The 15,945-nt window shown below is 42.5% G+C and overlaps 1 protein-coding gene across 1 annotated transcript; it reads right to left on the minus strand.

Moving 5' to 3' along the window:
* Window positions 1-2,489: 2,489 nt before the first annotated feature.
* LOC116472341 (hydroxysteroid dehydrogenase-like protein 2) lies at window positions 2,490-3,798 on the minus strand. The gene has a single exon (XM_032758040.2). The coding sequence runs from the start codon at window positions 3,764-3,766 to the stop codon at window positions 2,510-2,512; it is 1,257 nt and encodes a 418-aa protein (XP_032613931.1). The 5' UTR covers window positions 3,767-3,798; the 3' UTR covers window positions 2,490-2,509.
* Window positions 3,799-15,945: the final 12,147 nt, after the last annotated feature.

A 15,945-nucleotide genomic window follows, 5' to 3' on the forward strand; every position in this document is an offset into this window, starting at 1 on the left:
GCTGATATATCTGAAGCTCTTCTCTGATGGCTAATTGAAGAGGGAGGAGGTACTGGTATCTGGGGGTGAGGAGAAGTGAGGTAAGGAGTAGAGAGATGAGTTCAAGAAAGTGCACAGAATGGGGTTTGCTTTCTGTTCATCTCCTTGGACCAGTCTGGTTCCTGACTGAAATGACAGATGCAGAAGCTGAAGTTGTTGATTTTACAAAATACTTTCTAAGGCTCTAGGGACTAGCAAATCTGCTTTATAGCCTGATGGCAAGAGTGACACTTATGGGTGGGAGAATTCCCACCCTCACTCTTCGTAAATCCAGCCTCTTGAGCCTGCTTCAGGAGGAACAGGAGCCAGTCCTCTGAGAAAGGGTGTTGGTGTCTGCACCTGAACCCCATTCAGCAGGCGTCATGGTGGGTTCTCCAAAGTGCCTTCTGGGAGACTAGACATCAAATGCGTAGAGTAGGAACTCAAAGGGCTTGGAAGTTAGTCCTTAGTCCTGGATTTGAATCCTGCCTCTGGAAACTGTATAACTTTAGTCATGCTTCATAACTTTTGGAAGGCCCAATCTTGACATCTACAAAATGGACATTATAGTGCCCACTATTGTGAAGAGTGAGATGGTATACATAAAGCTCATAGCAACGTTCCTGTACATATAAAGAGGCTCAACAAAAATTTAATGGCAATGACAATGAGTGATTCCAAGCTGCAGGCTGATAGTGTTGAAGGATCCTTCAAACATTTGAAGGAAGCCTTTGGAGACATCCTAAAGCAACTCTTTTTCCACCTAGAAATTTAGAGATTGGTTTTTTAAAGTTCATAGCATAATCTCAGTTTAAGTGGGCATCTCCTTGGCTGTCCTTTAAACACAAAGCCACCTGCTGTCTTTGCTTTCTCCCCATTCCCCTGCCTGCTTCCATTAATAGTCCTCTCCTGTTTGACACTAGACTTGATGAAAAGATGAGAGTTTCCTTTGCAGACATAAGAACTGTGTTGTTTCAACAAAAGCTTGCATAATCTTCCTTAGATGTGTTGACAGCATTTTTGTCACCTAGACATCTGATTAAAGACTTGAGCATGTCTAGCTTTTAATTGCCTTGCCCACCCACACAGAAGCTGTTTGGAGCATTAATATGGGCTGTTTAGTACTTTCTGATTGCAACTCTACTGATGTAAACAGCACCCTGGCTCCTTGGTGAGATGAGGAGGGGAGACTTTACATTTCTTGTTCTTCTCCAGTAAGAATTTCTCAAGAATTTATCACCAAAAAGCTCATACATTTCATAATTACAAAGGCTATATAAAGACAACAAAGAAGAGGTCAAACAACAAAGGCGATGTCAGAAGCGAAAGAAGAGGGAAGGCAGAAAATGATGAGAGAAAGAGATGATGAGGAAAATAGTTATTTGATGGGACCAGTGCAACATCATCATAAGTAAGAAGAGTGTTGAAGGGGGTAGGTGTGCATATTGTGCATCTCCTCTGCATCAGCTACTGTGTCAGAATGAACTGGAATCAAGAAGATGCTAATTCATGCTGGTACCACCCATGCAGGTGGCTGACACAGAGGCCATTTGTAGTCACTTTGGCAACTCTTGTAGGGACAGAGAAAGTCAAATGTTCCTTGTCACAATTATACCAAGAATATGACAGTCATGCTCATGACAGGAAGAGACTGTCCTCATATTGAGACTGGACTTGCCTCTGTGGGGAATGAGGTCAATGCTTGCCTCAGTAAGGTTGCTCGCTTCATGGATAACTTATAAGAAAATCCTCTGCCGCACTCATGGGTTGGGAGATTAGAATAGAATCGGAGTATCCACCATCGTCCTTACTAAGGGGGCCAGAGGACATCAATTAATTTCTAGGCAAATCCCAAGGTGCCCATATTTACAAAATACAAGAGACTGAGAGAAGCAAAGCCCTTTTCCCCTTTGGCATGCATCAGTGGCAGCACCAAGGGAAAGAGGCAATGTCTGGAGGTAATCAACACTAGTCTAGGCCGCACCAAAAAACGCTCCTAACCCCACACTTGTGAAACAAGCATGTAGCCCTCACTCCTGTTCCCCCACCTGCCATAAAGACTGCTACCTTCTAATTCCTACCATATAGAAATTCTGAGCTCAATGACAGGAGTGGAATTGCTTTAGGCTCCTGGAATTGTGGGGCTGTAGACTGGGGACTTTGAAAGAAAGACTTAGAGGGGTAAAGGGGAAGAGGGATTGAGACAACGGAAAGGGAAGTTGACAGAGAGGCATAGTACACATGAGAAACTTCCCTCTCTTTCTCTCTCTTTTATTTTTTTAAAGACTTTGTGCACATTTCTTCTCAGCCTTTTGGCTAAGATCAAGTAAAGACTTTGTGCACTAGAATTAAGTTGATCATATTCACATAGGTTAACTATAATCATGGATCTATGGAAATTCTCTTTTTCTTTTTTCTTTCTTTTCTTTTAACTGTTGAGCTTTTTTTACTTCTTGAGCATAGCGGTAGACATTTTTTTTTTTATTTTCCTTCACAGTCTGGCATTCATCTGATTCATTAGCTTCTCCAATTTGATTGCTAGGGCCATGTTACCTTTAATCTTCAATTTTCCTGACATGAATGCCATTGTTGGTTTTAGTTTCCCTGAAAACATTTTTACAAAGCCATCAGTAGTCATACTCGTCACCACATCTGCCTGATCAGAAGGCTCTCCATATCCAATATTCCCACCCTTGCTTTTCAGATCAAGAAACCACGTGCCACCATCTTCACCGGAGAGTTCAAACAGATAGATTGCTTGAGTGGCTTTAACTACATCATCACTGAGATAATCCTTAACAATTCTAAATGTTTCTTCCACAGCTCCAGAACGTGGTTTTGGTTGCATCTGCGGTTTCTCTTCTTTGAATTCTGGAACAGCACCAGTTGATTCCATTTTCTTGCTAACTGCTTCTGGGTACTCATCTAAGAAGAAATCTGGTTGCAGAGGATGACCTGGTTTAATTGCATAAACGTCAAATTTTTCTATTCCTTCTTCTTTTAAGATATTTTCGTCAATGACAAAGTTGCCAGTAAAACTTTTTGGCTTTTGGAAAATGGAATATGCTGCATCTGCAATGATATCAACTTTTCTACACTGGCTTTTGATACCAGGTCCTCCCAGCATATCCATAGCAGCAGTGTGTATGGTTGTTTTAGGCCATAATGCATTGACTGCAATTTCACCTTTAAATTCTTCTGCCATTCCAAGCACATACATAGACATACCATACTTAGCGATGGTATAAGCACAGTGCTGTTTGAACCAAACTGGATTTAGGTTCAGTGGTGGACTGATATTAAGGATATGAGCAACTTTACTCTTTTTCAAATAAGGAATACATGCTTTAGATGCAAGGTAGGTGCCTCTGGTGTTCACATTAATCATCAGATCCAGTCTCTTGGTAGGTGTGTCCAATGTGTTGGTCAAACTAATGGCACTGGCATTGTTTACCAGAATATCAATTCCTCCAAATTTCTTGATGGCTTTCTCCACTGCAGCACTGATCTGCTGTTCATCTCTCACATCAACAATACATGGCAAGGCCTTTCCTCCAACTGCTTCAATTTCTTCAGCAGCAGTATAGATTGTGCCTAGAAGTTTTGGATGTGGCTGGGTGGTCTTTGCAGCAATAACAATATTTGCTCCATCCTTTGCTGCTTTCAATGCAATAGCTTTGCCAATGCCACAGCTTGCACCTGTGATAAAAACTGTACATCCTGCCAGCCTCCCGGTGTTGGGTAACATGACTTTCGTAGATCAGAGGAGGTGGCGCTGACAGTGGCGGCGGCGAGCAGAGAGCTCTCTCTTTTTCTTTTTTGTCTTCAGACCCATAATTGATTTCATACACATCCTACTGCCTTAGCACATAGCTAGAGAAGTCTGATGTGAGTCCTGCCAGATCTCTCTCTACCTCTGCAATCTGTCTTTCTGCAGTTCCTACTGCCCCTTATATATGGAAGTGGGCTGTTGGCTTATCCTTCAACTGTATCTCTAGAGACAAGCTCCAACTCTCTCTCTCCACTGCCAAAAATCTCACAAGTTGGCTAGGCATGGTGTCTTACACCTATAATCCTAGCACTTTGGGAGGCCGAGGCGGGCAGATTGCCTGAGCTCAGGAGTTTGAGACCAGCCTGGGCAACACGGTGAAACACCGTCTCTACTAAAATACAAATAATTAGCTGGGTGTTTTGGTGCTTGCCTGTAGTCCCAGCTACTCAAGATGCTGAGGCAGGAGAATTGCTTGAACCCAGGAGGTGGAGGTTTCAATGAGCAGAGATGGCGCCACTCCACTCCAGCCTGGGCGACAGAGTGAGACTCCGTCTCAAAAAACAAAACAAAACAAAATCCCACAAGTCATCTTATTGGCTCAGATTGGGCCTGATGCCCAATTCACACCAATCACTCTGGTCAGGGAAGTTGAGTCATGTCTCAATATGGCAGCTCCCGGCTGGGCACAGTGGCACATGCCTGTAATCCTAGCACTTTGGGAGTTCGAAGAGGAAGGAATGCTTGAGCCCAGAAGTTCGAGAGCAGCCTGGGCAACACAGTGAGAAGTCATCTCTACAAAAAGTTAAAAAAATTAGCCAGGCATGGTGGCATGTGCCTATGATCCCAGCTACTTGGGAGGCTGAGGTGGGAGAATCACAAGTCTGGGAGGTTGAGGCTACAGTGAGCTGAGATGGTGCCACTGCACTCTAGCCTGGGCAACAGAGTGAGACCTTGTCTCAAAATATATACATATATCTGAACTATATATATATATATATATATATATATATATATATATATTCTCTCGCCCAGGCAGCCCCCAATCAAGCCACTTGATTAAAAGATAGAAGAGAAAGAGGAAGAGAGAGAGTACTAGTTTGGATAGACAAAACAATGGATGTCTACTTGAGGCAATCACTGAAGTTCATGGATTCTTCAGTATACCTTAGGAAGGACTTTTTTATTTTGTGTTAATTTGGTATTGTGAACCCAACAGCTGATGTATATATCCGATATAATCCTGCACCAATTTTTCACCTTCTTCGCAGTAACCCATCACAACTTTCAATCCTATTCTGTCATTATTCTTTGAGCTACAAGGAAGTAGAGCTAGTAATTTTGATGATACTAATTACAAGACAACAATAATACTAATTACAGCAACTAATTAACAAGAACTCACCAGGTGTTATCAACTCTGCTAAGAAGCTGTCATATGTTAAACATTCATTTCATATTCATAATAATCTCAAAACTTAGTTACTGTTAATATCCCCACTTTAGAAATAAATAAACCTGGCTGGGTGAGGTGGCTCACGCCTGTAATCCCAGCATTTTGGGAGGCTGAGGCGGGTAGATCACTTGAGTTCAGGAGTTTGAGAGCAGCCTGGCCAACATGGCGAAACCCTGTCTCTAATAAAAATGCAAAAATTAGCTGGGCACGGTTACGTGCACGTGTAATCCCAGCTACTCGGGAGACTGAGGCAGGAGAATTGCTTGAGCTCAGGAGGCAGAGATTTCAGCCAGCCGAGATCGCGCCACTGCACTCCACCCCGGGTGGCAGAGTGAGACTCCGTCTCAAAAAATAATAAATAATAAACCAATGCATACAGTAGTTTGAACAAGATCATAAAATTAGTATATGACAGAGCCAGAATTTGAACCCAGGTGTGCCTGCTTCTAAAATCATCTTAAATTTTGGAGACCTCTATTGACAAGGTATGAGCAAGAATGTGAGTGCCAAAAGAGCAGGAAATTACTTAAAAAAAAAAAATTCCTGGAGCACCAACCACAAAGCTTTGCACATCATAGGAACTTAAACATTTATCAAACTGAACGTTGCTCCAAGAGGTCCATCTGGGTTCTTCCCTGGGACAGCCAAGCATTTTCAAGAGCTGCAGCTGCACTTACTTGAAGATTGTTCAATCAGGGAGGTGGGTAGGCTTTTCAGAGTTTGTTGCAAAATATCTGATAGGCAGGTTAGGCTTCATGTGTACTTAAAACAAAAGCATACAATTGTAGTACATGCTGATTTGTGATATTTCTGTTATATTGTACTGTAATACGCACAATTTTCAGATCTGAAGAGATTTATATGTGAGTTCTTGAGCTTTCTCACAGACTAATGACACTGTCTATTTATATTGAAACATCCTATTTTGAGAGGTTATTGAGTTTGTTCAGCTTCTTTTTTTCCACTGACTTGATGGACTTTTAGCAGTCTGTGGATGAGCCCAGCTAAGAGTCCAATTAGACACCAAATGCAGTCTCGATGGTTTTAAGGTTTAGTTATTATGCTGATATTATTACAGAGGTTCATGGATAAAATAAAGAAGTTGAGAAAGATCTAGAAATAAGAAATTTGGGGAGGAGGTGCGTACTGGACTCCACCTTCACTATGGTGAGAACAGGGAAGATGAAAAACATCTGAGATAAAGGCTTGGTGGAGGCCTCACCAAGAAGCTGATGGGAAGGTTAAACGTGGTAGGGGCGGCAGAGTGGAATGAGAACTCTCTGAGTCCCAATGTGTTTGCAGCAGGTCTGGGTTCCCTCCTGTGGTCACTGTTGTGTTGTGACCCAGCTTTTTCAGAGAGCTGCAGACCCGGTGATGGCACTTAGCTAACTTCTAGAGCTTCTAGACTCTATCGGGAAGGAAACCAAAATATTCCTCTTTAACATGCTGGGGATTTTAGTTAAAGGTAAAAGGTCAAAACACAGGAGCTCATGCTGCCCCTCCTCTCTGCTTTTAGCAGTTCAAAATAGAGCTGAGACAGCAGTGCCAGAGAATCTAGGAGCAGACTTCACTCTTCCCATCAATTTACCTTCCCGCATTTTTCTGCCTGCAGATACTCTCTTGTCTTGTCCTTATATAAGATGTATGGCTCTTTGTTAAAATACTATGTAAACAAGGTCCCTAAACCACTGGCTTAAGAGAAAAATACTTTTGAACTTTAGCCTCTCCCATATGATGGATATAACACACTTGAATAGACTTCTGTTTGTTTTTCTTTTGTTAATTTGACTTTTATTTTGGGGAGAATGTCTCAACTAAGAACATTTCAAAAGAAGGGAAAAACTTGTATTTTCTCCCCTACAGTTGTTTAGGCTGCTCAGGCCCTATTGTACCCTTTCTGGACTCTTCACATTTCCTTTGGAAACTCATCCTGAGACTCAATTAGTTGTTGGCTCAAGCAGGACTAATTCCGGTGGGCCAGTGTCTCAAATGTGGCCATTGGGAATACTGCATCCCCTGGCCACCTAATTGATTCAGGCTATGCACATGATCCAAGGTGGCCAATCAGACCTGAGCCAGGCCAATTGAAAAGCTAGCCCTAGGAATGTTATCAGAAAAATTGTGAAAAATACTCTTTTTCTGGTGATGTTGCTCAACTGGTAAAGCCAGCAGCTGCTGTTAACCATTTTTGCCATCAGAGAGAAGAGGTTTAATGGTACCATTTTAGGCATTGATCCCACCACTTGAGTCTGTAGCTATGTGAGCCAATAAATTCCCCTCTATGCTTAAGACAGCGTAAGTTGTATTTCTCTCACTTATACCTGAAAAATTCCCAATGTAGAAGCCAACCCCAGTCAATTAGTAGTGGCTGCCTGAAGCTCTGTGTTAAGGACTGTAAGGCTGCATCCTGGCTCAGTAGAAGAAATACTATGATTGATTAGCAATGTTTGCCTTAGGCAAGGGATGAGAAACCAGTGGCATGTGCGCTTTATGTATGCCCTTCCTATGTTTGAAATTCTTTCATTGCTCCTGGGCTATGTGGAATAACTGTCAGTTGGTTCATCTGTTAATAGTCATCTAGTCTAATTTCTATGGATGGTGTTCTGCACTGGGTGTTTGTGTCCCCTCAAAATGTATATGTTGAAGCTCTAACCCCTAGTGTGGCCATGCTTGGAGATGGCCTCTAAGAAAGTAATTAAAGTTAAATGACGACATAAGAGTGGGGCCCAAATGCAATAAGATTAGTGTTCTTATAAGAAGAGACACTAAAGAGCCTCCTATCCCCACCCCACACTGAAAGAAGGTCATGTAATGACATGCAGCAAGAAGGCAGCTGTCTGCAAGCCAGGAAGAGAGCCCTCATCAGAGACCAACACTGGAATCTGGGAATTTTAGCCTCCACAACTGTGAGAAAATAAAGTTCTGTTGTTTAAGCCACCCAGTAACTTGTTCTGGCAGCCCAAGGAAAGTAATACAGATGGTAAAGCAAAATTATGACACATGGTGTGGGGTATTTCTGTTGGTGTGCTCTGACTTTGTGATACAAGTGGCCAATATCAGTCAGGATCCAGAGGCTCTTCCCATTTAATTATAAGCTTCTACCAAAGACTGAGACATGTGCACTCAGAGCAGCCATGACAGGGCACAGCCCCTTAGAGTCATTCATTATTCAGATCAAGAGTATATATGTATACATACATATGAAACACTACGTCCCTAACAACTATGAGGATGACATTTGGGAGCCTGGCCATTAAATTTCCTTTAAGCAATACTTTCAGTTTTCTAGTCCTGAGCTTTCATATGCAGGACCTGAGGCCAGCATGTTTGGCCTAGAGTATGGACCGGGTTATATTCCTTCAAGCCTTCATCCCATTGACTGAAAAAAGCTTATTGGTATAATCTGAGTAAATTCTTAAAAATAGAGTAAGTCTATTTTTTATCCACAGAGACCTTTGTAAGCCTTCTCAAGTTCCCTCTATTACCTCCTTCCTTCTGTCCTTTGGTCAATAGCCCAACCTCCACTGGTACCGGGTCACTCTCCACTTTCAGACTTGAAAGAACCATGGGGTTCCCTGGGTGGCTACCAACAGGTAGTGAAGAAATGTGGGGTTCAAAAATAAAATCAGGCCGGGTGCGGTGGCTTATGCCTGTAATTCCTGCACTTTGGGAGGCTGAGGCAGGTGGATCACCTGAGGCTGGGAGTTTGAGACCAGCTTGGCCAATATGGTGAAATTCTGTCTCTACTAAAAATACAAAACTTAGCTGGGGGTGGTGGCGTGTGCCTGTAATCCCAGCTACTTGGAAGGCTGAGGCAGGAGAATTGCTTGAACCTGGGAGGCAGAGGTTGCAGTGAGCCGAGATCATGCCACTGCACTCCAGACTGGGCAACAGAGCAAGACTCCATCTCAAAAAAAATAAAAATGAAATCAGATCAAGTTAGAAAAATTGTAAAAGCTTATTGTGCATGCAAAAGAACAGCTCTCAAACTAGGAGATTTTGAACTAAAAGTAGTAAGAAGCCCTTCTTTCAACAGTTACAACACTTATAAAGTATAAAGAAGGAAGTATTTTTTACTTTTTTTCTGATTGGCTGTTAAACATTAACATTCTTTTCAGGGCAAGTAGAGATTTTCAAGCTGATTTGTCTACAGCTGATTTCACTGTATCATGCTGACAAGGATGTAAAGCTTATGTTTTGTGTTTCATTTATATTTACAGCTATCGTTTAGGGGAAATCAGGATGACTTCAGTTTTGGCTATGCAGCTATGGATAGTTGGTCTTGGGGTTTATCTAAATTGTGGCTTCCATTTTATTTTTCTTTAGCAGTAGGAAGTAGCTCCCTGTGAGGTGAACGCTGACCAAGGAGAACAGGTGATGTTGAACCAAGCAGATCAACCCACACTCCTTTCTCTGTTCCAGGGACTACACTGTAACAAGGGCAGCTCTCTTTTGTCATTATTTTGGAAAAGTCCCATGTGCCGAGCAGACACACCTACTAAGCCACCCACTCTGCTGCTTCTTGGCTTGCCATGCCATGGTATCCAGTGTGGTAACATGTTGCAGTATGCTGTTTTGCATCTTTTCTTACCCCTTCCTCACTCTCACTACCCAGGCTTGGCACTTCTCAAGCAATTAGTGCCAGTAGTTTAACCTCTGTTTCAGGCTTTGCCTTTGAGAGCACTTAAGCTAAGAAATCCTTTTTCTTGATGGCTTTTCTAGGATTCACCCAGGTATTTGATCAAGTTCAGACTATTGAAATCCTTGTTCCTCCGTGCAATTTATGCCCAATTATAGTAACAACCACATTTGGCTAAAAACAAATAAAAACGGAAACAGATGCAAAGCAATACAAAAGTTTACTATCACTCACTGAAGCTTTTCCCTATGAGGTAGAGAGTTGTATTATGTCATTTTACAGGTGACAAAACTGAGACTCAGAGATACTTTTTAGTTTAAGTGATTGAACTGGAACTCTTACCCCATTTTCTGAATGGTCCTTCCAGCACTGGTAGCTTTCAGGACCACATCTTAAATTCCCTACTCTAGTAAGCCTCCGGGAAAAAGCAACAGGGTCACCTCACATATCATTGGTGTGTGCTTGGGCAGAACTCCAGGGGCTCTTACTGTTTATAAGTGAGACAGCTACCAGCCCCACTTATGTTGAGACCATTTCCTTTCCTCCAGGAGTTGACTTTCTGCCTTGGGTCTTCTCAGTGGGGAAAATGGTGCTATGCCATCTGTTCATTTAGCAAGGGTCCCTCAGAGCAAGGGCTAGGGTGCTTGTAGGCTTGCAGAAGGGCTCACAAGCTGAAATCTGATTTTTTTCCCTCTTTGACAGCCATCTCTTCTTTGACAAAGAGATTAGCAAGCTGTCCTTTGTTGCTTGCTTCTCTTCTTCCTTGATTACCCCATTGACTTCTGATCATTTTGCTGTCAGCCGTAGGCAAGAAAGGAAAGGTGCCACTCTAGTCAGCCTGTCTGCTATGTATAGATGTTGCAGGTAAAGATTTCACCAGGGAGAGATGCTTGCATTGCATGGGGGTTTCTTTAACCCAGTGCTACTCAAAAGTTAGCTCCAAACTAGCAGCATCAGCATCATCTGGGCATTTGTTTAAAATGCAGAATCTCAGGTCCCTCCTCTGACCCTGTAGACCAAAATCTCTGCTGGAGGAGCCCAGGGATCTGTGCTTTAACAGTCTCTCTGGGTGACACACATCTTCAATGAAGGTTAAGAATCTTTAAATGATTTTCTTCCTCTCCCCCTAAGTACAGGTATTGAGCATTGGCTAAACTACCGAAGGGGCTTCATATGACAATTGGAGAGGCAGCATGTGGAGGAGAGAATGATGGGCTTTTGAATTTGGCAGAGTAGATTTCATTTTCTATACTCCACTTGCGTTGTGATCATGAACTAACCTTTCTGAGCCTCAGATTCCTTAATAATAACATAGAAGTAATTATTACTGCTTTCTAGGGTTATCATAAGGATTATATGAGATACTAATATGATAAGCCTTTGCTGCATGGTAGGAGCTCAATAAATTGTTGCCAAAGTAGTAATAGTAATCATCATGTCATCGTCATCACCTTTAGTAGTGAGTTTGGGGTGTGCTGTAAATACTTGATGTGCCTTCTGGCTTCATGGTACCTTTTGAACACCATTGTTAACTTTGGGAAATAACCAGCTGTGATGGTTGGGTTTGTGTGTCCACTAGGCCAGAATGTAGTACCCAGTTATTCAAGCAAACACTACCCCAGCTGTTGCTGTGGAGGAATTCTGCAGACGTTGTTCATATCTACAGTTACATAGAGGAGATCCTCTTGGATCATGTGGATGAGCCTTGCCCAACCAGTTGAAAGGCCATAAGAGCAAAACTGAAGTTTCTCTGAAGAAAAACAAATTCCGCTGGGTGCAGTGGCTCACACCTGTAATCCTAGCTCTTTGGGAGGCCGAGGCAGGCAGATCACTTGAGGCCAGGAGTTTGAGACCAGCCTGACCAACATGGAGAAACTGCATCTCTAATAAAAATACAAAATTAGCCAGGGTGGTGGTGCATGCCTGTAATCCCAGCTACTCAGGAGGCTGAGGCAGAAGAATCACTTGAACCCATGAGGTGGAGGTTGTGGTGAGCCAAGATTGCACCATTGCACTTCTGCCTGGAAAACAAGAGCAAAACTCCATCTCAAATAAAAAATACTCTGCCTCAGGACTTCAGCATTAACTCCTGCCTGAGTTTTCAGCTTGCTGGACTGCCTTAAGGATTTCAAACATGCCAGCCTCCACAATCTCACAAGCCAATTCCTTGAAATAAATCTCATCTACCAGCCTTATGAATTTCACCTGTTCAGGGTAGAACCCAAAAAACTCAGCTCCCCAGTGTCCTCTGTTGCTGGGACACAGGCCTGTGATCTACATGCCAATTCTCAGACTTGCCTGTGTGAGATCTGATTTTGGAAATGAGCATCTCAAAGGAGGCTGCATCTAGAACCTTCCACAGGGTGGTGGCAGAGGCATCTGGCTTTCAGGATCAGCAGTGTGTGCAAAGTCACTTCTTGAGGGAGAAGCAGCCTGGGAGAGGAGGGTCCTCTAGAGCCAGAGGTGGCAGCATCCTCATCAAGTCAGTTCTGCAGTGTGATTCTGGAAGCTTAGTCTTGAGCATCTCTAGCCTCACAACACTTCTGTGAGCTGTGGTAATGTGTTCTTAATAAATTCCTTTTCTACCTAGTCAGATTCAGCTTCTCACCATCTGTATCAGTTTGTTCTCACATTGCTGATAAAGACATACCTGAGGCTGGGAAGAAAAAGAGGTATAATGGACTTACAGTTCTACATGGCTGGGGAGGCCTCACAATCATGGCGGAAGGTAAAAGGCACATCTCACATGGTGGCCGACAAGAGAAGAGAGCTTGTGCAGGGAAACTCCCATTTTCAAAACCATCAGATCTTGTGAGACTTATCCACTATCAAAAGAACAGCAGGGAAAAGACCTACCCCCATGATTCAGTCATCTCCCACTGGGTCCCTCCCACAACACGTGGGAATTATGGGAGCTACAAAATGAGATTTGGGTGGGGACACAGCAAAACCATATCAACATCAGACACCTGACAATTCTGAAATTGGGACTAGAAGTCATTGCCAGATCTAGAACCTTGGGGAGGAATGTGGAGTTGGTGATCTGACCCAGGTGGAAGGGACAGGGCTGAAGCTCCAGCTAGCATTAAGGAATGGAACCCCAGCTGTCCAAGGCATAAGTCTCAAAAACTGAATTCAGCTGTTTCCCAGGGTCACCTGGGATGAAGTGCTCATTGAAGGCAAAGCTTAGGGAGATTTAATGGTGCTGCCACTGAATACATAAGTGTGAAAAATTCCAGACCTGTGAGGATAAACTGTTCCCAGCTGCATTGGACAGCTTAATGAGAGACACCTTGCCCCACCAATCCGCTTTTGTCAGAACAGTATCCCCTCCTTCCCTGTTTGAAGAGGTTCTGCCTGCCTTGCTTGAGGCTCTCAAATGTCACACTTACAGAAGTTGCTTAGCTTGGGAAAGTCAAATCTCTACAGGTTCGCCTCACCCCTGCCACCATCACTGTCTTTCAACCTATAAGCAAAATCAGACCCCAGCAGTTACAGGAGCCAAATACAAAGTCTATCTTGGGAAGAAAGGGCATCTATATTAAAAGAATTGCAAGAACTTGCAATTTTATGCCAGAAAGAAGCATAGAGGAATGTATGTTTAACGTGTTTAAAATGGATTCTAAAGATTCTAGACCAAGGAGGAGGGAACATAATTTAGTTAGGGCTGAATTTATCAATAGAAGAAATGCTCTGACCAGAGAGATTCTGTGTTTGATATGCTATCTTGAGCTGATGGTTGCAGTTCTAATTACTCTTTCTAATTGATTAGTTGACTTAATCCTGAATCCAGTGGCAACCAACATAAATTAAGTTTCGGAAATTCCATCACGTAATGTAGAACAGTGGGTCTCAAACCTAGCTACACATTAGAATCACCTAAGCTTTTCAAAATACTGATGCCAAGGTCTCACCCCAGACCAATTAAATCAGAATATCCATGGACAGGGGCTAAGCACCGGTATCTTTTCAAAACTACCCAGGTGATTAAAATGTGTATCCAATGTGTAATGTAGAGGAATGAGATAAATGTAGAACGAGATTAATTCTATGAGATCCACTTACCCTTCCCTAACTATGTCTCTGGAAAGGGCTCTGAAGACACTCTCTTTGCCAAAATATTGAGAATTACATTGATAGGGAAAGAAACAATGTTTGAGAGGTGCTATTGGAGCTCTTACATGCAGGTGGGGTGTGCTAGTGGGAGAGACTGCATTAAAATGGGTTCCTTGACATGGGAGCAGGGCAGAAGGAAGGAGTGAAAGGATACAGAGATGGCTGTGCCAAGAGGTGGCACCCAGCTTCCAGAAGATGCTTCAGGGTCGCCGCAATCAGCAGAGAAGCTGGGGCGGCACTCAGAATACCCTAACCCAGAGCTTTTTGGAGTAGCTAATAGAGCATGGGGTTCTTAGGATTAAAATAGATTGGCATCTACCTATGGTCTTACTTGATCCTTATAACCATAAACTTCTAGTTTGGTGAGTTAGAGCTTAACTTGAGGCACCAGAACAGTTCCCAGATCTGAATTATTTAAAAGACCCAAGGCCCCTTGATAATATGATAATATCAGAAGTATATACATTAAATCTTACACATAGCCTGGGAGAAACTGCCTTCTTCCAATGGCACTGGAAGCTCAGTGAGAGAGCTGCCAAGCCCCATAATCCTTTGATCATGCACTCAGCCTCTACTAAGGCTGACTCTTCTTGCCTCGCTTGAGGCCCTGTAATGATATCACCCAGAGAGGTTACTTTTATGGGAAAATCCAAATCTCTTCAAGCTCCCCTCAAGCCCCACCATCACTAAATTCCCAAACGACTTGTGGCCACAGATCAGGGTAACTGTGTTTTAGGGAAAGGAAGATAATCAGATCATTTGAGAAGAACTGAACATCTTTTCTGAGAGACACAGCACTCCACTATGGTCTTTTGGGACCAGAAAGAATTAGTCCGCCTTAGTCAGCCCACTGACATCTTAAACACTCATATCCTAGCACATAGTGCCTCACTTCTCAGTTCCTGAGTATATAGCTGGACTAGACATATTCAACAAGAAGCAGAACCTTGACTCTGACCATATAGTAGAACAGTGACTCTATGACCTCAGACTAAAGGCAATTATAGTAGAAAGAGCCGTGAGGGAGCCCCTGAAGCTTCTCTTCCATTCTAAAACTATAAACCAAAAAACATGCATCCATGAGGAAATTGGTTAATATTAATTAAAAATTAATATTTAAGATATTCAAAGATGTGGAAGACATAGGAGTATTGAATTCAATCATATTCCCCTATTTAATCAATTTTAACCTGTGAAGATAAAAGATGGGTCTTGGATAATAAAAACAAATTATCATAAGCTTAATTAAGGGAGGATCACAACCGTAATTTAATTACCGTTTAAATATAGATCTTTATTTCAGCAAATAAACATGGTCTCTGGAACTGTGGCTATTCATCTGTAAAAAAAAATTCTTTATTCTACTAAGCAGAGAAAAGCTGGAAGCAGTTTGTTTTCACTTGACAGGAATAGTAGTATACCTTCACCATTTTGACTTTGGGCTTTGTCAATTCTCACTCTAATCCAAAATTTGTTCTACAAGAATCTTGCTAATTTCAACATCCCACAAGACATCATATGTTACATTGATGATATCATGCTTACAGAATCCAAACAGCAGGAAGTAGCAGGCATCCTAGAGTCCTTGGCAAGACACATGGATGCCAGAAGGTGAGAAATAAATCCCATGAAGATACTAACTCTTGACACCTTGGTGAAGTTTCTGGGTATACAGTAATCTGGGAAATAATGTAATGATTCCTTTAAAATGAAAGACAAGGTGGTTGTACCCAATAGTAAGAAAAGGACACAGTAAGCTGTGTGCAGTGGCTCACACTTGCAATTCCAGAATTTTGGTAGGTCGAGGTGAGCAGATCACTTAAGCCCAGGAGTTTAAGACCAGCCTAGGCAACATAGTGAAACTCCATCTCTAAAAAAAAAAAAATACAAAAAAATTAGTCAGGCATGGTGGCACATGCCTATAGTTCCAGCTGCCCAGGATGCTGA

The sequence above is a fragment of the Hylobates moloch genome, unplaced genomic scaffold (genome assembly GCF_009828535.3).
Source record: "Hylobates moloch isolate HMO894 unplaced genomic scaffold, HMol_V3 SCAFFOLD_8, whole genome shotgun sequence".
NCBI classification, from domain to species: domain Eukaryota; kingdom Metazoa; phylum Chordata; class Mammalia; order Primates; family Hylobatidae; genus Hylobates; species Hylobates moloch.

What these genes read in the sequence shown, in the direction of transcription:
- LOC116472341 (XM_032758040.2), bottom strand. Translation starts at nt 3,766, where the DNA reads ATGTTACCCAACACCGGGAGGCTGGCAGGATGTACAGTTTTTATCACA.